The sequence below is a fragment of the Oryctolagus cuniculus genome, chromosome 6, assembly GCF_051225735.1.
Source record: "Oryctolagus cuniculus isolate XC-2025 breed Fujian yellow rabbit chromosome 6, ASM5122573v1, whole genome shotgun sequence".
Classification (NCBI taxonomy): domain Eukaryota; kingdom Metazoa; phylum Chordata; class Mammalia; order Lagomorpha; family Leporidae; genus Oryctolagus; species Oryctolagus cuniculus.
The window spans coordinates 36,412,081-36,435,720 of NC_142872.1; the positions used below are offsets into that span (position 1 = coordinate 36,412,081).

Below are 23,640 nucleotides of genomic sequence, written 5' to 3' on the forward strand. Positions count from 1 at the left end.
TTGAATATGCTAGGCACCTCTATGATGTGGGTAGATTTATTTCATCAAATTTCAGGTGAGAAAAAAATAGTCTGTACATAATATGCACACCATCAATCAGTCTGACTGAATTCCAGTGTGGGCCAGGGATCAGATCTAGGTCAGTTCCTAACCTCCTTGTTTGCTCTGAAAGTTTGGGCAAGCTACTTCACCTTTGACAGCCTGAATTTTCTCCTGTGCAAACTAGGGATGGTGAGACCATTCATATACGGGTGTTGTAAGGATTCATTTAGACAATGGATCAAATGCCCTTTGGAAAAGCTGGAATGCATGGCAGATTAATAAATTAACACTCAGTAGAAATATTATTACTTTTGATGAATATTTACTATATTAATATATCGAGCAATTTTAATATAATGTTATATTAACATCACCAACAACATAAGTACAGTATGTACCCTTAACCATGGTTTCAGTTGCCCAGTCAACTGTGGTCCAAGATTATTACATGGAAAATTCCAGAAACAATCCATATGTTTAAATTGCATACTGTTCTGAATAACATGATGAAATCTCATGCGATCCAGCAGCATTCTGCCCAGGATACGAATCACTCCTTTGTCCAGTATATCCATGCTGTGTACACTGTCTGCCTGTCAGTCACTCAGAGGCTTTCTTGATTATCAAAACGACTGCCAGGGTGTTACAGAGCTTGTGCTCAAGGAACTCTTGATTTACCCAACAATGGTTCCAAAGCCCAAGAGGAGAGATGCTGGCAATTTGGATATGCCAAAGAGAAGCCACAAAGTACTTCCTTTAAGTAAAAACGTAAAAGGTCTTCCCCAAAAGACAAGTATCATAAGTTTTCCCTAATCTATGGTAATTAGAGCACAGAAATAAAACGTAATGCATTTGAGCAAGATTGACATTTTGAGATTTGATTATTGTTTATAGCTCTTGTCTCTACTATAGAGAAATGGTGTTTTTTTCTTCTTGCTATTTGTTGACTTCTTTAATTAGTGGAGGGTTAAGCTTATGATTATAAAGTAAAGTGAAATTATGTCATTGTAAAAACTAAAAGAGAAAATAAGAAAGGAAAAAAGAGTGAGGGTGGGAATATGGGCAGGATGGAAGGTGGGGTGGGAAGTATCACTATGCTCCTAAATCTGTATTTATGAAATAAATTTGTTTACCTTATATAAACAAAAACTTTTTTTAAAATAAATCAAGTTTAAAAAATAATGAAGATACAAAATTGTAAGCTGAGGTTGCTAAAAACCTGTAACACAATAAGATATTTTGAGAGAGAGAATTCCCATCATTTTTATTATATTTTTCATATATTATTATATTTTGTTAGTTACTGTTACTTTCTTATTTAGGTACTTACAAGAAAAAGCTCATAGTATATATAGTGGTTGCTCTCATCTGTGATTTCAGGAATACATGGAGGTCTTGGGACATAGCCCTCATACATAAGAGGTGACTAGTGAATCCTATTGTCATTATAACACTTAAATTAGTATCACTTTTTTCAAGATTTTATTTATTTATTTGAGAGACAGAGTTGCAGAAAGAGAGAAGGAGAGAGAGAGAGAGAAAGCCTCCCATCTGCTGGTTTGCTCGCCAAATGGTCACAGCGTCTGGAGCTGCGCCTATCCAAGGCCAGGAGCCAGGAGCTTTTTCCGGGTTCCCCTTGTGGCTGCAGGGGCCCAAGGACTTGGGCCATCTTCCACTGCCTTCCCAGGCCATAGCAGAGAGCTGGATCAGAAGAGGAGCAGCCAGGACATGAACCAGCACCCATATGGGACACTGGCACTGCAGGCAGAAGGTTAGCCTACTACACCACAGTGCCGGCCCCTTATATCACATTATTAAGATTCTAACAATTCTTTTCCTCATAGAAAGATATGTTCAAAGATAAAACTGGGTTTCAGGTGCCAGCATTGTAACTACCTACAAGGCCAGCATCCCATACAGGTGCCAGTTTGAGTCCTTGCTGATCTACTTCTGATCCAGCTCTCTGCTATTGGCCTGGGGAAGCAGCGGAAAATGGCACAAGTCCTTGGGCCCCTGCTACCAACATGGGAGACCTGGAAGAAGCTCCTGGCTCCTGCCTTCAGCCTGCCTCAGTTCTGGCCATTGTAGCCATATAGGGAGTGAACCAGCAGATGGAAGATCTTTCTAACTCTGACTTTCAAACAAATAAATAAATCTTTAAACAACAACAACAATTTGGTTGTTATAGTATGTACTGAGTCTCCTAGCATTAGTGTCATCTGATTTTGGAAATATATGCAGTCTGAGTAGGCCTAAGAAATAGGGTATGCAGCAAGGCAGGGGAGGACTACACTGAATGGGATTTTGAAAGATGAGCTTCCAGATCCCTTCTACTCAGGAGTTTTTATGAAAACTTAATCCTACTGCAAAAAGGTTATAATATGACAGAAGAAAGAATTCACAACTACCTTACACAGACCCCTCTCTCTTCTATCCAAAATCGAGTGTGGCCTTTGTAATGCTGCTGAGATTAAAGATGGTGAAGATTTGAGCTTCAACATGATCTTAGCAATCTTGGATTAAAAATTGGACAGCCCAGGTGAAGGGTAGGCAGGGACTGAGGGGTTATCAAGGCCAGACGAGCTAACATGAGCTTTTGCTTGGATTATCTGCTTTAGAAGTTTCTGGAGATCTAATCTCACAGTAAGCTGGGAGGATTCTTCACGGGGACAAAGTAACTCTCACCCAGGAGATGTGAAGGAGGGAAGAGCTGCCGCTTTAGGCAGGTTGCTCCTACTGAAAGGCTTACACAACCTGGGGAAGTACAAAGAATTCTGGTTTTCGAATTTCTTGCTTTCGCCCACTTATGCTTCCCCAGACTGAACTCACAGTGCAGATAGCAAGAAATACCAACCTCAAATTTGGAATCTGAACCTGGAGGCTCTGGAAAGAGTCATTCAAGGATAGAGAAGACTGGCTGGCTGCCTGAAAGTACCACACAGGCAACACCGCGCAGTGGAATAAGACACTCAATATTACCTTGAAAAGACTATCTTACAGAAAACGACAATTAGCAGTTTGATTCACCCACTTGTGTCACTGGGAGCAAATGTGTTAAAGAGGTTGAGCTTCTGTTTCTTCCCCAGTGAAGTCAGAATCGTAATCCCAGCAGCCTTTGTCCCAGGCCCGCAACGCCGAGTGTTGGGCTCTGTAAGGAAGTGCTTTACAGTCCTGTGGGCTATTCCCAGGGTAGCAGCCCTAATTCCTCCCAGACACTGCGACCTAGGCGTGCTGCTCTGACGCCTCGAAATCCTGTTCTCAGCTCCTGTCCTTTCACCCCCTCTGTCACTGTGTCCTTACTATGCGTTGTAACTGTGACCTATCTCCGGGGAATCCAGTGGGACGATTTCTCACCCCACAGAGGTCGCTGGTGTGTTCACAAAAGAGTCCACAAAAGAGACAGACAGAGGACAATATTGGTTTGATAGTTCAGCGTGCTGATCCAAGACAAAGCGACTGTGCGTAGAAATCTTTTCTCCACCCAAGCCTGACATCTCCTACCTCAGTAAGTGGCTGCAACAGTATTTATGCTACAGAGATGATAGGAAAATTTTAAAAGGGGGTCAGGTAAGCTTATTCAGCTCATACACTTGCTCAGGACCACTCGTGCTAAAGGAAAGAGCTGAGACTGTGGCAGGATGAAGTGACCTCAACACAGTGTGTGACTGACAGCCAACATCCAGTAAGCTGCAGCTGTTTATATTACCAACCCAAAGCACTCATGGCTCTGCCCTACACACACTGGATGTTCTGTAAACGCCAACAGGATTATTTATCCTGCTGGAAAACTGAGTGATGCCTCATTGCCCCAAAGGTTTCCAGTCTTTGAGCAGCCCACTCCCCAATAGCTAAACTGTCATTTTTATCATCAGAGCCTCGGAGGCACACCAAGAGTGTAAAATCACATCTTGGTGTGGTTCACACACTCTCTCTAAAACCTGGCCCTTGGAAAGCACACTCATATTTATTCATAATAAAACTGCTTTATGGCTTGTTTGCCTTTGCTCTTTGGGGAAGACAACTGACAGGTGGTGAGGCTTTGCTTTAGCTCAGAGGCTGGGATTGCAATGACTGTCAAAAAGAGGGAGGCAGCTAGGGGCAGTGGCAGAGGGTGGACAAGGCTGTGCTCATCTTCAAGATGTAGGCTGCCACTCTCTTGTCCGGGGAGGGGGCAATTATACTTGACTGGCCTGCTGAGGCCCTGGATTGACAGGAAGCCTTGTTGAAGATTGAGAGTTTCCCATTTAAAAAGGCTCGACTGTATGGAAAATTGGCAGTGGTGGGATCCTTGGGGACCTCTGCTTCTTTGCTATCTCATGAATTTGTTTTCTGCAAAGCAGCAGCTGCTTATGGTTACCAGCTTCTGGACTGATAAGCTTTGTCCTTTGAATGCAGTTTGTCAACCTGTCCTTGCTGCAATTAAGGGAGTCTGCCCCTCCTAGAAATATTACATTGCCCCAGGGAAAGGGAGAACCAACGCAGTGTTCATTCCTCGATTGTCAGACCTGGAAGGAATCATACAACAGGGCATCTGTCAACAGAAAGGCAGAGATGCCTGGACTGCTTGCTGCAAATATGAGTCTTGGTCCCCACCCCACCTTCTTTATCTGAAGCTAGATTTTTAATAAATTCCTCCAGGTTATTCTATTGCCCCTGTGATGCTTGAGAGACACTTAAATGGAAAAACAGACTCATTCATCTGAATTACACATAGAGACATTGAGGCATTTAAATTTCATCCCCAAGGACAGATGACAGCAAATAACTCCCAGGTCTTCTGACTCTCAATCAAATGCTTTCTTGATCATCATGTTACCTTTGGCTTTCTAGAAACAAAAGTGTGTCCTCCATATACTTTATTTACACTGGGTCTGTTTATCCAACATTAAGGTTTAGCTGAGACAGGAGACAGTGAGCTTTGGCAAATCCAAAGTCTATTTATTATTATTTTTGAAAATGGGGAAAAACAGATTTTGGAAGAAATAACATATTGAAATTTAATAGTGATGTCAAAGAAAGAGGGGTAGATAAAATAGAATAAGGGTAATTGTTGGTTTGTGACCAATTGCTCATTGATCAAGAATGTTTTCTTCCTACACAAAGAATTGTCTGAATAAGGCAACTTTATGTTGGTACAATTGTTCCAGTTTGCAGAGAGCAAAAATGTCTTTTGTGTGTTGGATATTTCAAAAAATGTTTTCCTGGCCATGATATTATTTGGTATTCACAGTGCCCTAATGAGATATGTGCTAATGTATCCACCTAAGCAATGAGATTGAGACACAAAGAAACTTTTCTACAACTAGTTAGAAACTAGCTCCAGTCCAGATACAATCAGAACACTAATAAGCTTTAGAGAGTTTCCTATATGCCAACCAGCACTTTGAGCACTTGACAAATATGTCCTTATTTAACTCTTATCAGTACTACACATATTTGTCTAATTTATACCTTATCTCAACCCTATAAAATAGTGGTAGTATTTTTTAATGAAGAAACTCAGAGATAAGGACTAAATCACCTTTCATTCACTCCTCTACTTCTTCAAAAATATTTGTTGAATTCAAGAAGTTTTGGAGATTACTTAGGCTCTAGAGATATTAAGTAAGCTAAGTGCCTGTTTTCATAATGATTACACTTGAATGGGGAAAAGATCGGCACAAAACAAGCGAGTAAATCAATGTATAAACTGCTAAAAGTGACCGAGAGAAGGAGTGAGCACAGAGGTATCTGCAGGGAAGAGCTGGAGGTAACACTGTGATGTGGTGTCAGGAAACGCCTTTGACTCTGAAAGACAGGAAACCACTGAGGGTGTGGAGCAGCAGAGTGACAGGACTTGACGTGCTTTGGAAGTTTCTCGGAATTGTGTAAGCGGAATAACCTATGGAGGGCGAGGCTGGAACTTCCCAAGGTTATACAATTAAGTGTTGGGAGGTAATGGGTGTGGGTGTCGTTGTAACCACTTTAATACCTGACCTCCTAAACCAACTTTCTGAGAAGGGACAGGTCCACCTGGTGAGTAAGTTACTCTCTCTGTAGCACATGTTTGGCTCCCTCTTGCGACACACAGAAGCATCTCCATGTGTACCAAGGTTGTTGCCCTCTCTGACAACTGGCAGGAGTCCATTGCCACAGCCTCAGGTGGCCCTCACTCACCTTGGACTTCTCTTGGTGCAGCTCTATCTGAATGTCTGTGAGCTTGGTCCTGAGGTCTTCGTTGGCAGCTTGAAGGGCGACAATGAGTGCCTCGGGCTTCTCGCCCTTATTTCGCCCTTTCTTAGACATTGTTCCTTTCGAAATGGAGTCTGTTGGTGTCTAATTCCTTTCAAACAGGTGCTGCCATGGTACTGATTCTTATCCTGGGGTATGATGTTTCAGCATCTATTGCAGGGTGCTCCTTGGTAAGGTTTTCTCAACCATTGCCCTGGAAGCCCTGAGAAGAAATAAAGATAACAGTTAACAGTTCTGCAAAGACAGGCAGTTAGACTGAGCTAAGTGCCAGTCAGTCCACTGTCAGCCTGAGTTGCTGTAGGAACCTCCTTCAGAGGTTCTCCTGTCTGCAGGCTCTCCTCCTGTCTGCTCTGCACATAAATCTAGAGTGATTTTCCAGAAGGCTAAGCTGCTCATGTCAATGTCCTTCATCTACAAGCATATGTCTTTCACAGTGTGGACTGCTCTTTCTGCCTCAGCCTCCCACACTGTTGTCCTATCTTCTCCACAGCGTTCACTGACTCTCTGCCCACAGACGGCAGAGTTCTCAAGGAAGTCACCTGTTTGTTGACCTCAGAGTGCAGAGAGCCTCAATTTTATCAAAACCCAACATATGAAGACAGATGATTATACAATGGCTAAACTTGGGGGAGGAGGGAATTACTGGAATGAATTATTGCAATAAGTGAGTCACTCACATGTTCATTCATTTAGTTGATATTACTAGAGTTCCTTCCATATGATGTGTAGGTACAGTAAGCTGAAAGTAAAAACAAAAAAGGACTTCAAAGGCAAAAAAAAATATAATCTGTTGTCTACCATCACCTTCAGCTATTTGATAAGTGTTTTAAAAGATCAGGTCAGTGCTGTGTCTCTCTTTCTCTCTCTCTGTCTTTGTCCCTCCCTCTCTCCCTCCTTCCCTCTCTCTCTCTCCATCACTCCGTCTCTCTATCTCTGCCTTTCAAATAAATAAGGAAACATTTTTTTTCATAAAAAAGAAGCACACACTAATGATTTCTGAAAAAAGGACACCTTTCTGCCTGGCTGAATAAGGAAGACCCCTTGACAAGGGGCTAGTGCCCTGGTACTTGAGGAGTAGGTGGGGTATTATAGAGAGAGAAACAGGAGAAGTGTCCTGGGCTAAGGAAATTGCTAGTGCTGACACAGAGAGGAATCAGTGACTGTTTTAAGGTGGGGGGCAGGGTGGGGCCTGATTAATCACATCCCAGAAATGCTGATGGGCATCACTGCTAGAAGAATTTCATGGAAATTATAGATGGTGGGAGATAGAGAATTCCAAGCTTAGAAGTCTGGAATCTTTGCAGTAAGCAAAGGGGAGGATGTTGACGTTTTGGAAGGTGTGAGTCCTGGCCATCACAGAATAATGGGGTGGTATGATTATTGTGGTGGTAGACTGGGAAGAGAACAGAGGCAGACAGGAGACAGGAGACTCCTGATTCTGCCCAGGTGAAGGGTGATGAAGACGTAATCAGAACCACGGCAACAGCAAAGAGAAAGGGGGGTAAACATGTGTCTGAACTTACAAACCTAAGAACAAGAGGGGGAAAGAGTCATTGGAAAAATCATGATGACATGACAAGACTCTACAGCAGTGCTTATGCAACTTGTCAGAAAACTGGCTGTCATGTCCATTGAAGTATTTCAGAACAAAACTAAGGAGAACTCCCGCTAGTCACCCATGTGGTCCAGCACCTGCTACTCCCCTAAGACCATGGCAGTTGTCTTTGAGGACCAATGCTGGGATCCTGGGCTTCATGCCATCCCCTCATGAGTTGTGGCTGTGCCTTTTTGTGTGAGTCTCTGGGGAGATGAGGACAGAAAACGTTTAGGGGAGACAGAGTGTGAGCTTGTCTACAGCACTCAGGGAACTGCCCACTACATTCCATCCTGTGCTAGGACGCTGGATTACCCTTCATGCTTCTTTTGCAAGTCTTGCCAAGTCATGAAAATGCAGAGGGTGGAGACCTCTGCGAGGCTACCTTTCCTTTTCTAGCATTGAAATAAACTCAGTAAGCATCTAAAGATTTGTAAGTCACAATCAGAATTGACAATAAATAAGAGAGTTCTCAAGTAGGTCCTGGGTAAGTATATTCACATATAAGAGGTTTCTCTTCCTATAGTTGATCTCTACATGGTGCCATTCTCTGCACTTCTCTAGCTGATCTCCAAGGGCATCATCTATATAATTACAAGTCCTAGTTTTATATTCACAGCTTTGACCATTCTCCAAACCCAAGATTTGTAAACAAATTCAACTGCTTACTTTTACCAAATCCACTTGAATTCATGATTGGTACTTTAAATCTAACATGAGTATGTCTTTATTGTTAGTTTCATAGAACCTTATTTTCCCCTGTTCATCAGCACATGCCCATCTGTTCCAAATATAAGCTTAAAAGTCAACCTGTCTTCTATTTTATTCCTTGTTTTCTCCTATCCAGTTCACCACAAAGTCTTGTCTGCTTTACCTATAAAATATGACTCTCTCTGACTAATTTCTCTAAAACCCCTAAAGTGCTATTGGAACACAGAGGAGAAAGGATATTGGAAAAAGCTTCATAGTCACTTCATACCTGTAATGTTTCCCTGAGTGAAAAATAGGCTTTTCTAAATGGAGTCACACGATGGCACAGGAAAGAGCTGAAGCAGAAGTCAGCAGAAATTTGCCTGATGTATTTAGCAAGGGCTGAGAATTGGGAGCAAACAGACTGGGGTCAGATTTCAAAGATTCTTGCACAAAGGGCTAAAGAGTTTGGACTTGATTATGTAGAAATGAGCAAAAATGGCAGCATTTGGATATAAACATAATAATAATAATAATGAGTAGACAGTGACAGACTGCTTACTATGTACCCATCAATGGAGTAATCATTTAATATTGATTTCATTTTTTAAAACTATTTATTTATTTATTTGAGAGGTAGAATTACAGAGAGAGGGAGAGAGAGAGAAAGGTCTGTTGGTTCACTCTCTAGATGGCCACAACTATCAGAGCTGAGTCAACCTGAAGCCTGGAGCCAGGAGCTTATTCTGGGTCTCCCCCATGGGTGTAGGGACACTAGAACTTGCACTATTTTCCACTGCTTTCCCAGGCCATTAGCAGAGAGCTGGATTGGAAGTGGAGCCGCTGGGATGCGCACATATGGCATGCCAGCAACTCAGGCAGAGGCTTAGCCTACTACGCCACAGCATGGACATCATTTAATTCACATAAAAATTCAGGGGAAATGATTCACAGAAAGGTTAAGTAAGTTGCCTAAGTTCATGAGTCAATAGGTAGTGTGGCTTGGACTTTTGAGACTGGGACCCCAATTCTCTAAGCTGCGTTGCCTTCTCCTTGTATTTTAGAAAGATAATGGTCAGTGTTAATGGAGGTAAGTTTCTAAGGGAGGCGGGAACTGGTGGCAGATCAACTAGACTGCTCTAATGGTCTAGACCAGGGGTAAGAATGTCCTGAACATGACCATGACTATGGGAATAAAAAAGTACGTGGTAAATTTTGATGCATGAAGACACTAGCAGAATCATGTACCACTTTTAAGCATTTTTACTGGTTTGGAAACTCTTCCATTATAAATAATGAAAGTTTTCTGAAATTGCTTAGAGCAAAAATGTGCAAAACAATAGGTATTTTTTACATCTTGATTTATAATCCTTCCCAAGAAAAATAACACAAATAGGGTGTGCCTTCCAAATCTGTGGGATGCACATTTTTAGAATTAACCAACTGTAGATAGAAAATAATAAGATATTACATCTCAATATGGAAATGCTTTCCTCATCATTATTCCCTAAACAATACATAACACCTACATTGCATTAGCAATTATAAATAATGTAGAGATGATTGAAAGTATATGGGAGGAAGTGTGCAGGTTATATACAAATATCAAAGCATCTTCTATAAGGGACGTGAAGATCCATGGTTTTGGTATCTGCAGGGGGCCTTGAAAGGACTGTTTTGTGTGCCGGATTGCCTGTACTTTTAATCTGGGAAATACTGTGACTGATGAGTAGAACGATGGAGTAAAAATCAGATACTCATATGTGTTCAGGTAAGGCAAAAAGTATTTGGAAATTCCTGATGAAATAAGCTTTTGGATTCATTAAGGTGAACAACTTCATTAGTGGGGTTCTCTTACACCACTCTGGTGGAGGAGAACTGTCCAAAGTCACCTCCACTTCTGATGGGAGCCTGGGAAGCTCTTGATTTTAATTCTCTGGTATCACTACTATAACACTTCTGTCTCCTTATGCTATCCTTTTTTCCAGACGTGAGATTTAATTCACATACCCTGGAATTCATACTTTTATAGTGTAAAATTTAGTTTTTTAAAGCACATTCACAGGGTTATGCAATGATCACCACAATGTGCAGAACATTTTTGCCAAACCAAAAGGAGTTCCTTTACCTAGTGGCAGTCGTTCACTATTGGCCACCAAACTCTCCTAGCCCTAGATGATTGGCAGTCTACTTTTATTATCTATGGATTTGCGTGTTCTGGTCATTTTTCTATAGAGGGACTCACACAACACGTTTTTGGGCATTTTTGTGTGACCAGCTTCTTCTTCTTTAGCATAATACTTTTATGGTTTATCCATGTTGTGACATGCATTGATATTTCATTTTTTGTTGCTAAATAATATCCTGCTGTATGTATAAATTGCATTTTATGGATCTGTCTATCATTTAATGAACACTTGTGTTTGCCTCTGCATAAGAGGCTTAAAAGATCATCATGAGAAGGAACACACCCCTTCAATGATGTAATGCCGGTGCCCGGAGGGCTCACTGCATGCAGACTGGCTGTTTCTAGACCATCTGGAGAGTCCTTGTCAGTGATGATGTCTTATTTTTGGCACATTATCTGGGGAAGGGATAAAAGCCCTGTTCAATCGAGGGCGAATCCCTGTGGGAACTTTACAACATAAAAATACCTGAAGGAACTATTTAAGTGAACCCTAGGTTTTCAGCTCTTAACTGCATGGACAGGCAGCCACAGAGCCAGACAATACTGTGAGTTTCAAAGATGTGAATTTCAGCCCTCCTTTCAGGTCTGACCCCATCCCCGATCAGGTACCTCTTACAGCCACGAAGACTGAGTTTCTCTGTATAACAACATCTCTGTACAGATATTAGAGATCTTAGAGAGAGCCTCTCAGGATACTTGCATTTTAAAGTGAAAACCGTTGCTTGAAAGCAAGCCTGAAGGTAGAAACAATATGTGGCAAAACTACAGCATCGTTCATTCACTTAGCAGACGTTCACTGAGGTGGAAATGTACTCGTACTTAGAGCAGGGCTTCCCACATCTTTGGTCTGGTGGCTCCAGAATCCACTAGAGCGCTTCAGTGATTCAGAGCTGTACCTCTGGAAATCGGATGTGGTTGTTCTCAATGACTGATACACAAGCATTCTGAGAACTTCAGGTTAGGAGTATGGGCTATGGAACCAGAATCCAGTTTAAATCCCACCTCGCATTTAGTAGTCATATGACAAGTGAGCCAAATAACTCACTCAATCCCAAGGCCTAAATATCTAAATACCTTTTGTCTTTAGAATAGTGGTGAGAAGGATCAGTGTGTTTAGTAGCCATGGCTTTGGACTGTTTGACAATTACCTGACAGAACATGACTGATGTTCTCACACAGTTCCTGATGTATGAGTGTTAGCATTTTGCTGTTTTACATTTCTACAATTGGCCAAGTGGAGGAAATGAAATAGCCTATGAGTATTGTCCTCAAGATGATTACACTGAGTAAGGAAGAGACAACGGTATGTACACGTCGCTCCCCGTCTTCGTGGAGGAACGACACAGGACCCTGCGCTGTTCTTTTGTCTGCTCAGCCCTTCCCGGGTTTGCTGCTGGTTCTTCCCGGGTTGGCTACCGACCCTTCCACCTCCGTGGAAGGGCGGTTCCCCCTGCCACCTTCCCCACTTCCGCGGGGGAGCGGCACACCACTGGCCGGCTCTCCCGGGGGCTGCACAGGTGTTCCTTCAGATGTTCCTCTTAGATGTTCCTGGTGCATGTTGTCTCTCTCCTCCTTTATAGTCCTCTTCCACCAATCCCAACTCTGCTACCCACACGCTGAGTACGCTGCTCTCCTCCAATCAGGAGCAGGTCCTACAGTTTATTGGTTGAACTGGAGGCAGCTGTGTAGAAGCTGTTTCCTCCTCTCCCAGCGCCATATTGTGGGAGAGCAGATGCATAGAATAAGTCTTAATTCCAGTAACTTAGTCTAGTCCGAGTTGCTCCCAGTTGCTCCCCACAGTACACACTATGGAATACTAACCAGTGGTAAAAAAAGAATGAAACCTGTTGTTTACAAGAAAATGGATTCAACTGAAAACCATTATATTTAGTGAAATAAGCCAGACCCAAAAACACAAATACCATATGTTCTCCCTGATCTGTGGTAAGTAATAGAGTATCTAAAAGGTAACCTACAGGAGTGAAATTGACACTTTGAGATTTGATGATTTTTTTAAATTTTTTTTTAACTTTTATTTAATGAATATAAATTTCCAAAGTACAGCTTATGGATTACAATGGCTTTTCCCCCCCATAACGTCACTCCCACCCGCAACCCTCCCCTTTCCCACTCCCTCTCCCCTTCCATTCACATCAAGATTCATTTTCGATTCTCTTTATATACAGAAGATCAGTTTACTATACATTAAGGAAAGATTTCAACAGTTTGCTCCCACACAGAAACATAAAGTGAAAAATACTGTTTGAGTACTAGTTATAGCATTAAATCTCAATGTACAGCACACTAAGGACAGAGATCCTACATGAGGAGTAAGTGCACAGTGACTCCTGTTGTTGATTTAACAAATTGACACTCTTGTTTATGGCACCAGTAATCACCCTAGGCTCTTGTCATGAGCTGCCAAGGCTATGGAAGCCCCCTGAGTTCACCGACTCTGATCATATTTAGACAAGGCCATGGTCAAAGTGGAAGTTCTCTCCTCCCTTCAGAGAAAGGTACCTCCTTCTTTGATGACCTATTCTTTCCACTGGGATCTCACTGGCGGAGATCTTTCATTTAGGTGTGTGTTTTTTTTGTTTGTTTGTTTGTTTTTTTTTTTTTTTTTGCTTTGTTTTTGCCAGAGTGTCTTGGCTTTCCATGCCTGAAATACTCTCATGGGCTTTTCAGCCAGATAGGGAATGCCTTAAGGGCTGATTCTGAGGCCAGAGTGCTGTTAGGACATCTGCCATTCTATGGGTCTGCTGTGTATCTCACTTCCCATGTTGGATCATTCTCTCCCTTTTTTATTCTATCAGCTAGTATTTGCAGACGCTATTCTTGTTTATGTGATCCCTTTGGTTCTTAGTCCTTTCATTATGATCAATTGTGAACAGAAATTGATCACTGGGACTAGTGAGATGGCACTGGTACATGCGACCTTGATGGGATTGAATTGGAATCCCCTGGTATGTTTCTAACTCTACCGTTTGAGGTAAGTCAGCTTGAGCATGTCCCGAATTGCACATCTCTTCCCTCTCTTATTCCCACTCTTATATTTAACAGCAATCACTTTTCAGTTAAATTTCAGCACTTAAGAAGAATTGTGTATTGATTACAGTATTCAACCAAAAGTATTAAGTAGAACAAACAAAAAAAATACTAAGAGGGATAACATATTAAGTTGTTCATCAACAGTAAGGGCGAGGGCTGATAGGCCTTGTCCGGACTGTTGAGGAACAGTGTTTTTGTTTTTCATACTATTTGTCGAACAGTTTACTTAGTGTGGGGTTAATCTTCTGAATATAAAGTTAATTGAAAATAGATCTTTGTAAAAATAAGAATGGGAATAGGAGAGGATGGAGGAAGAAAGGTGGGAGTGTGGGTAGGAGAGAGGGTAGGGTGGAAGGAATCACTGTGTACCTAAATTTTGTATGTATTAAATGCATGAAGTTTGTATTCCTTAAATAAAACTTTAAAAAAGATAAAACATAAATTAAATAATACTCAAAAAATAAAAAATGGAGTTTATAAATTTTTCTAAAGAGAGATGTTACTCTACTATAGTTTTACTGATCTGTGATTACTGTAAAATTCATTGTACATGGTGAAATTGTTATTTTTCCATTTAATTACTGCTTATAGCCATAGCCATTGTCTATATTCCCACTAAACTAGGGTTTTTTTGTTTGTTTGTTTTTTTACTTTTTAGTTATGCATTATAATCAGTACCTCATGTACTTGGATCTTGTGGTGGGAGCACTTAAAATCCACTCTCAGCAATTTTCAAGCACATGGTACTTTGCTGTTAATTATATTCACCATGCTGTACAATAGATTTTCAGGATTTATTCCTTGAAGCTAACTAAAGTTTTGGATCCTCTGACCAACAGCTTCCCATATCCCACCCTACCTTATGAATTTGACTTTTTTACATTCCTCCATGTAAGTAAGATCATGTGGTATTCATTTCTATGTGTCTCACTTTTTTACTTAACATACTATCCTCCAGGTTCATCCATATGTGACAAATGACAGAATTTCCTCTGTTTTTAAAGGTGAAAAATATTCCAGTGTGTATTCATACCACACTTTCTTTATTCATCTTTCCATGGATAAATACTTAGTTTGCTCCTTTATATTATCTATTGTGAATAACGGCATTATTGTTATTTTAATGACACACATTTCAAGATTGAAAATCAAGAAATCAGAGTCATATTAAATCAATTTATCAGTATTCAAATATGATGAATTTGCCATTATCGTTGATTACAATTCTAGTTGTATAGTCTGTCCAGGGAAGTAAAAAATATCCTAGAAATCCTAATATTTTGCTGTCCAATTACCTTTTCAACTGCCTCTCATATCCTAAAATACTCAGAATTCCTTGTCAGAAATGTGGTCACAACTTTGGTCAAGAAAATAATGGCCACCATTAAGGAGAACTCTTCTGGGGATTTTGTAGATGTTAAAACATTTATTATTCATACCCTATAGTGGTACCTAGCCTGAAAGAGACAAACATTTGCAAAGGAAACAAATATCCAGAGAGTTGTGGAGAGTAACTGCTGTGGGGTAGTCAAAGTGGCTTGAGGGAGTTTAAAGACCTCACAAAAAGACCATCATGTGAGCTGGGCCTGGATGATGCTGTCTACTACTTAATGAGCTCTGCCTGACTCTATGCTGTGTACTAACTCATTGAAATATCCTGATTAATTCTTTCTAGTATTCACTCTTATTGCTGTTTTAGATAGGGAAATCGAGGATAAAAGAGGTCAATAGTTGGAAAAATTATAATCATGGAATGGCAGAGCTGCAACTCAAACATACATCTGTGGTTAGTAACTACAGCAACTCTTAAAGAATAACAGGATTCAGTACTGGTTGCTGGTAGACTACAGAGGTGACAAAGGAAGTATTAACTGGGGGCCCAGAAAACAGAATAGTGGAAGGTAGTGAATAAGAAATCAGAAAACTGTATGTGATCCAAGGTGGCTAAATAGAAAAAGGATGTGCTGATTTCGACCACGGGACGATACAGAAGAAAAGGGGAAGTACCACACTCCCAGGGGATAGTTGGAGAGACATTTGCTGTGTAAAATCTACAGAAAGAAGGGAAACACTGCGGAGCAGCAGGGCCAGTACAGTCATGCAACAGTGAGCAGGGCACCTCTGGTAGCAGGTGGCTGGAAGGGACATCACCTTCTTGGAGTGAGGTGAGAGGAATTGTGCCACTGGTGATACTGCCAGAGGGAGAACCTCGCAGTCCCCACTGAATTTGAGTCTGGCCTAAAGGTAGTCAAATTATCCCTGTTCACAGATGATATAATGCTATACAAAGGGGAATCAAAAGATTCCACTAAGAGATTATTGGAACTCAGAGATCGGAAAAATTGCATGATATAAAATCAACACACAGAAATCAGTAACATTTGCGTACACAACCAATGTCATGACTGAGAAAGAACTTGTAAGATCAGTCCCATTCACAATTGCTACAAAAAATTTAAATACCTTGGAATAAAGTTAACCAAGGATGTCAAAGATCTGTAGAATGAAAATTACAAAAGATTAAGGAAATACGGTAAAATATATAAATTTTCCAAAAATATGGAAAAAAAAAACTTTCATGTTTGCGGATTGATTACCTCAAAATATCCATTCAAGACAAAGCAATTTATAGATCCAATACAATCCTAATCAAAATACCAAAGAAATTCTTGTCACATCATAAGAGACTTCAAATAGTTAAAACAATTTCAAACAATAAAAATATAGCTTGAGACATCACAATCCCAGATTTCAAGACATATTAGGGGCCAACACTGTGCTGTAGCAGGTATAACCATCGCCTGTAGTGCCAGGGTCCCATATGGGTGCCGGTTCAACACCCAGATGCTCCACTTCTGATCCAGCACTCTGCTATGGCCTGGAAAAGCAGTAGAAGATGGCCCAAGTCCTTGGGCTCCTGCACCCATGTGAGAGACCCAGAAGAAGCTCCTGGCTCCTGGCTTTGGATAATGGGGGAGTGAACCAGTGGATAGAAGACCTCTCTCTCCATCTCTCTCTCTCTGCCTCTCCTTCTCTCTGTGTAACTCTGACTTTCAAATAAATAAATAAGAACAAGACATATTACAGGAAAGTTATATTCAAAACAGCCTGATATTGGCACAAAGATAGACATGTGGACCAATGGAATGGACTAGAAACCCAGAAATCAATCCATGCATTTACAATCAACTACCTTGACAAATGAGCTAAAATCACTCCCTGAAGAAAGGACAGTGTCTTTTAAAACTATGTTGACCCAAATAGCACTCTGTCCTCAGAAAAAACCTTTAAGGCATTCAGATCTGGCTAAAAAGCCCATGAGAGCTTTCAGGCATGGAAAGACAAGACATTGTGGCAAAAAAAGGACCTAAATGAAAGATCTCTGTGAGTGAGATCCCAGTGGAAAGAAGGGGCCATCAATGAAGGAGGCACCTTTCTCTGAAAGGAGGAGAGAACTTCCACTTTGATTATGGCCCTAGCTACATAATGTCAGAGTTTGTGGACTCAAGAGGCTTCCATAGCCTTGGCAGCTCATGACAAGAGCCTTGGGTGATTACTGACATCATAAATAAGAGTGTCAATTGTTAAATCAACAACAGGAGTCACTGTGCACTGTGCACTCCCTCTCCCATCCCCATGTAGGACCTCTGTCCTTAATGTTTTGTACTATGAGAATTAATGGTAAAACTAGTCTTCAAACAGTACTTTATACTTTGTGTGTCTGTGTGGGTGCAAACTGTTGAAATTTTTACTTAGTATAGAGTTGATCTTCTTTATATAAAAATGATTAAAAACGAATCTTAATTAAGAATGGGATGGGAGGGCCGGTGCCGTGGCTCACTAGGCTAATCCTCCGCCTAGCGGCGCCGGCACACTGGGTTCTAGTCCCGGTCGGGGCGCCGGATTCTGTCCCGGTTGCCCCTCTTCCAGGCCAGCCCTCTGCTGTGGCCAGGGAGTGCAGTGGAGGATGGCCCAAGTGCTTGGGCCCTACACCCCATGGGAGACCAGGAAAGGCACCTGGCTCCTGGCTCCTGGCTCCTGCCATCGGATCAGCGTGGTGCGCCGGCCGCAGCGCGCCGGCCGCGGCGGCCATTGGAGGGTGAACCAACGGCAAAGGAAGACCTTTCTCTCTGTTTCTCTCTCTCACTGTCCACTCTGCCTGTCAAAAAAAAAAAAAAAAAAAAAAAAAGAATGGGATGGGAGAAGGAGTAGGAGGTAGGTCGGTTTGGGGGTGGGAGGGCAGGTTTGGGGGGAAGAACCACTATAATCCAAAAATTGTATCTATGAAATTTATATTTATAAGTAAAAGCTTTCTATAAAAAAATTGTGTTGGGAAATCAGATCTCTGCAAGCAGAAGTATGCAAGAAGACCCCTAACTTACACTCTATAGAAAAATCAACTCTTGGTGGATCAAGGATGTAAACCCAAGACCTGAAACTATCACATTACTAGAGGACAACATCAGAGAAACACTGTAAGGCATCAGCACAGGCAATGACTTCTTGGATAAGACCCCAGAAGTACAGGCAACAACAGCTCTAATAGACAAATGAGATTACCTCAAGCTAAGAGCTTCTGCATAGCAAAGAAAACAGTCAACCAAGTGAAAAGGCCACTGACAGAATGGGAGAAGCTACAAACTATGCATATGATAAAGGATCTATCTATCTATCTTTATATCTTTCTATTTTTCTATCTATCTTCTATAGATATTTGCTAAGGATGTGAACAGGCATATTTCAAAGGAGGAAATACAAGCAGCCAACAGACACATGAAAAGATGCTCAGCATGACTAGCCATCAGAAAGAATAAATAAAAACCACAATGAGGTTTCACCTCACCCCAGTTAGGATGGCTATCATCCAAAAATCAACAAATAACAAATGCTGAGGAGGGTGTGAAGAAAAAAGCATCATAATACACTGTTGGTGGGACTATAAACTAGTGTAACCATTATGGAAGACAGTATAGAGATTTCTCAGAATTCTGAAAATAGAGCCAGTGATTCCACTCCTGGAAATTTACCTAAAGGAAATAAAATCAGCATCTGAAAAGTTATCTGTACCTCCATGTTTATAGCAGCTCAACTTATAATAGCTAAGATATGGAATCAACTCAGATGTTGTACAACTGATGACCGGATAAAGAAATTTGCGGTGCCTATATATATAGGATGGACTACTACTCAGCCATAAAAAAGAATGAAATCCTGTCTTTTCTAACTTAATGGATGCAATTGGAGACCATCATGCTTAGTGAAATGTCAGTCCCAAAGAGACAAATATCAGGTTTTAAATAATTTGTGGTAGCTAATATAAAGAGTACAAAAATATAATGTATATGGGTGAAATTAACATGTTGAGATTTGATTACTGTTTAGAACCCTTGTGTGTACTCTTGAGGAATAGTGGTTTTTGTACTTACTACGTGTTGAATTCTTTGGTGGAGGGTTAAGTTTGTGATTATAAAGAAAATTAAAAGTATGTCACTGTGAAAATAAAAAAAAATAAGAAAGGAAAGAGAAAGGAAGGTAGGAGTGGGAGAGGGAGGGGGGATTGGGTGGGAAGTATCATTGTGCTCTTAAAATTGTATATATGAAATAAATGAGATTTATTCCTTTTATGTAGATGAGGAAATTTAAAAAGAAATCAGAAACTAACTTTGAAACAAATTTTTGAGCTGTATCTTTTTGAGAATCTACTTAACTTATTTGAGATTTTGCTCGCTTACTATAAAACGGGGATAGGGATGCCTTTATCTAACTGAGCTCTTTCAAGAGATAAATGAATTAAGGTGTACAAAATGATTGACAAGTTATCATTGTCATACTTCCTGTTTTTCCAGGACCTAACTATCCACTAAGTGTAAGTTTAAATTAAGAGGAAGAAAAACAGACTTATCACCTCTCTGTGTTAAAAAGATGAAACCCAGAAAGCACAGAGATCCCTGCAAAACTAAAGCAGCCCATGCTTACGCTTCTGGGGAAATGGCACTTGCATTGGCTGGATCAGCATTCCCAGGAGTCTTGGCTGTGTAGCTAGTTCTGCCCCAAGCTATATGCTGAATAAAACAGTTTCTAGTCTCAGGGTTTCCAGTAAATCTCTTGTCACTGAATTGTGATTTGAAAGCAACCGTTACAGAAAATAGCTGGTGTTCACATGTATGATGCTAAATGCTTCAATACTTTTCCATGATCAGTATTTGAATATGTCCACTCTAATAAAACCTTCTTAATTTGTGTTAACCGCTCTTCTTTGCCAAAGATGGTTCTTTTGAGTGAGATGTTGTTAGCGTTTAAAGTGAATGAATGAAACATGCACACTTTATATGTAGTAACTTTTAGGGACATCACTTCTTAAACCTTGCTATCTGCAGGAAAAATATCTTACTGTGATTTCATGAATTTGACACAGAAATCTAACATAAAGGCTACTTTATAAGCCAATCCAGTCCTTGAGTTCTAGTTTTTCTGTTGAAAGGGAGGAAAAGTTTCAATTTGATGCAAATGTTAAATAAATAGTAAAATTCAATGGATTATTAGTAAAGTCACTTGTTGAGATTACTTAATCCTGGCTGCTATCTATTGTAGTCCCACATTTACTTTCACTCCCCACAACTGGGAAAGCCCCCTTGCATTGTAGCATTTTGTGTGGATGCAGAAGGCTTTTACAAAGATGCGCATAGAGAAGTAAGTCTCTCTAAGTGCCATACATTCTTATTTTACTGACTTTTCTCTCTGGATTCAAAGTTATTTTAGAGCTGTTGTAGAGTGAGAAGTCTCAGCTTCATTGGACACAGGAGAGAAAACTCAAACACAGCAGAAAATAATTTTGTATTCAAGGTCACACAGAGCAAGAAACATGTATCAAGGTGCCTGTTTAAAGCAGGCATTTGATGCATATGTTCATTGTTATTAAAAACACACTGAATATAAAATTAAAAACACCCAAAGTAGGGGAGGAAGAGATCCTAATGGAATTATATTTATAACTGATAGCAAGTCTTTCTATTTTAGGTATAAATGAAACATATATAGTCTATCCTGTTGTTTCCTTGGTGACTATGTTCAAAGACTTTGAATTTTTAAAAAAGCCATCACAAAGGCACCTTTGCTAAATGTCAGATACATCTAGAAATTTCCATATATAGGAGGTGAATAATGTTTTTTTTAAACTACAGAAAAAATTTATTTATATCAATATTACTAAAGTAAATAAACATAACATTTGAATGAATAGCTTTTAGATGCACTCTATAGTTCTATTATACAGAACTGCATTTAATTTTTCACAAGAGAAATTGTCAAGATTTTTTGTTATGATATGAACCAAACTTCCATATCCGAAGTGCCAAAGGAAAGGGACAGACATGAACACACACACGCACACACGCACACAGAGAACAAAAGGAACTGTATCATGAAGACAAGACTATGTCCATCTGACTCCTTGTGGACTCTCGGTGCATAGTACAGTGCTGGGCACAAAGTAGATTCTGAACAAATGGATGACTTCACCAAACAGTGGATATGAAGGTTAAGGCTGAAACATGAAGAATGAACAGGAGGGACTAAGGAAAATCAGGAAGACAGGACAGTAGAAGATAAAAGTGAAGAATATGTCATAGATCACTATGCTTCATGGGAAAGGTTTATTTTAAGGAAGCAACAGATAAAAAGTTAGAAAAATAAAATGAAGGTAGGTATTCGGTTCAGCAGGTAAGATATCACTTGTGACACTGCCATTCCATATCTGAGTAGCACTTGGAGTCCCAGCTGCTCTGTTTTCAGCCTGGCTTCCTCTGCTCCCTGACATCCACGTGTGAGCCCTGACTTGAGTTCTGGGCTCCTGCCTCCTTCTTGGCTCTGCCCCAGTCATTTGTAGGCATTTGGGAAATAAACCAGCAAATGAAATATCTTTCTCTCCCCATCTTTCTGCTTTTCAAATAAAATAAAAACCAAATTTTTAAAAAGTAAAATGAGTACAAATTATGCAATATTTGACTGTCTAGGTATCAGATTTGCATTTTGTTCAATAATTATTGGAGATAGTTGTTTACTGCAGCACTTATGATGTTGCTTGGGATGCCGCGTATACTATTGGAATGCCTGATTCAAGTCCTGCTCTGCTTCTGATCCATCTTCCTCCTCATCTGCACCCTAGGAATCAGCAGATGGTGGCTCAAACACTTGAGTCCCTGCCACCCACATGGGAGATGCAGATTGAGTTCCTGGTTCCTGGCTTCACACTAGTGCAGGAATTTGAGGAATGAACCAGTAAATGCAAGGCCAATCTCTCTCTCTCTCTCTCTCTCTCTTTCTCCCTCACCCCTCCCTCCCTCCCTCTCTCTCTCACTACCTTTCAAGTAAAAGGAAAAAAAAGTTAAACAAAAGATAAACAATTTTTTAAAATCTCCTTATCAAAAACAATTGCTTTGAATCCAATTAACAATTTTAAAGATTTATCTATTTATTTCAAAGGCAGAGTTAGAAAGTGAGAGAGAGAGAGAGAGAGAGGCAGAGAGAGGAATCTTCTATCTGCTAGTTCACTCCCCAAATGACCTCAACAGCTGGAGCTGGGGCAGTCCAAAGTCAGGAGCTAGGAGCTTCTTCTAGGTCTCTCACAGGCATGCGGGGACCTAAGAACTTGGGCTATCCTTTGCTGCTTTCCCATGCATATTAACAGAGAGCTGGATTGGAAGTGGAGCAGCAGAGACTCAAACTGGTACTCATATGGGATGTCGGTACTTCAGGCACTGGTTTACCTGCTATACCACAACACCAGTCTCCTAATAAACATTTTAAAAATATTTGAGACAGAGAGAGAGAGAGAGTCAGACAGACAGACAAATGAGAGTAGAAGATCCCATTCACTGGTTCACTCCCCCAAATACCTGCAATGGCAGGAACTAGGCCTGGCTGAAGCTGGAAAACAAGAACTTAACCCTAGTCTTCCGTGTGAGACCTTCCAGTAACTTGGGCCATCATTTCTATCTCCCAGGTTCTGCATTAGCAGGAAGCGAGAGTCAGGAGCTGGAGTCTCTACACCCAGAGCTGGGTATTGAACCAAGGTACTCTGATATAGAATGTGGGCATCTTAACAGCCAGGCTAGAGGTATGTTCCCCTGATAAACATTTTTTTTTTTGACATGCGGAGTGGACAGTGAGAGAGAGAGACAGAGAGAAAGGTCTTCCTTTTCCGTTGGTTCACCCTCCAATGGCTGCTGCAGCAGAATCTGGCGCCCCGACCAGGACTAGAACCAGCGGTGCTGGCACCACAGGTGGAGGATTAGCCTATTGAGCCGTAGCACTAGCCGCTGATATTTTCATAACAAAGAGACATGCTCCAATTTGTTTTTAAGGCAAGCTAACTTTAGAATTATGCACTGGAAAAATGGAAGAGAAAGTAAATAGAAATAAAAGATCCTATTAGGAAATCATTGGCAGTGTTCAGACATGGAAAGTGAAGTTTGTCCTGGGGTGGAGGGGTGCTAGGACACTTCTGTTTCCAAACTAACACATCTCGCCATCCTCATCCTCATCATCATTCAACATCTTCTATTTATAGAGTGCATAAAATGCACTGAGCATTTTACAGTACAAAAACTCATGGGAATCCTCCCATTTCAGATTTTAAACAAGACTATGAAATATATCTCATTATTATTCTCCATTTGTAGATGGGAGAAATGAATTGACATGAGGCCAATTTCCTTACTCAAGTCTGCAGTAGATAATTGCATAATCAAGATGTGTTTGGGCCTGAAGCTTCTTTTTTCCTCTCCAGCTTGACTGTGACGTGGAAAGAGTATATAAAATGTGCTTATTGGGAAGTAGTGAGAGA

General features: G+C 40.7%; 1 protein-coding gene across 3 annotated transcripts in view; it reads right to left on the reverse strand.

Moving 5' to 3' along the window:
* The window catches only part of JAKMIP2 (janus kinase and microtubule interacting protein 2), a 197,152-nt gene that overhangs the window by 63,650 nt on the left and 109,862 nt on the right, over positions 1-23,640 (reverse strand). For 2 of the 3 annotated variants that reach the window (XM_002710292.5, XM_089336039.1), the window contains exon 2: positions 6,199-6,475. In XM_002710292.5, coding sequence (XP_002710338.1) covers positions 6,199-6,327 — 129 coding nt within the window. In that variant the 5' untranslated portion in view covers positions 6,328-6,475. Of the gene's footprint in view, positions 1-6,198; positions 6,476-23,640 lie in introns of those variants that run through there. The other variant, XM_089336038.1, reaches the window with a different exon arrangement.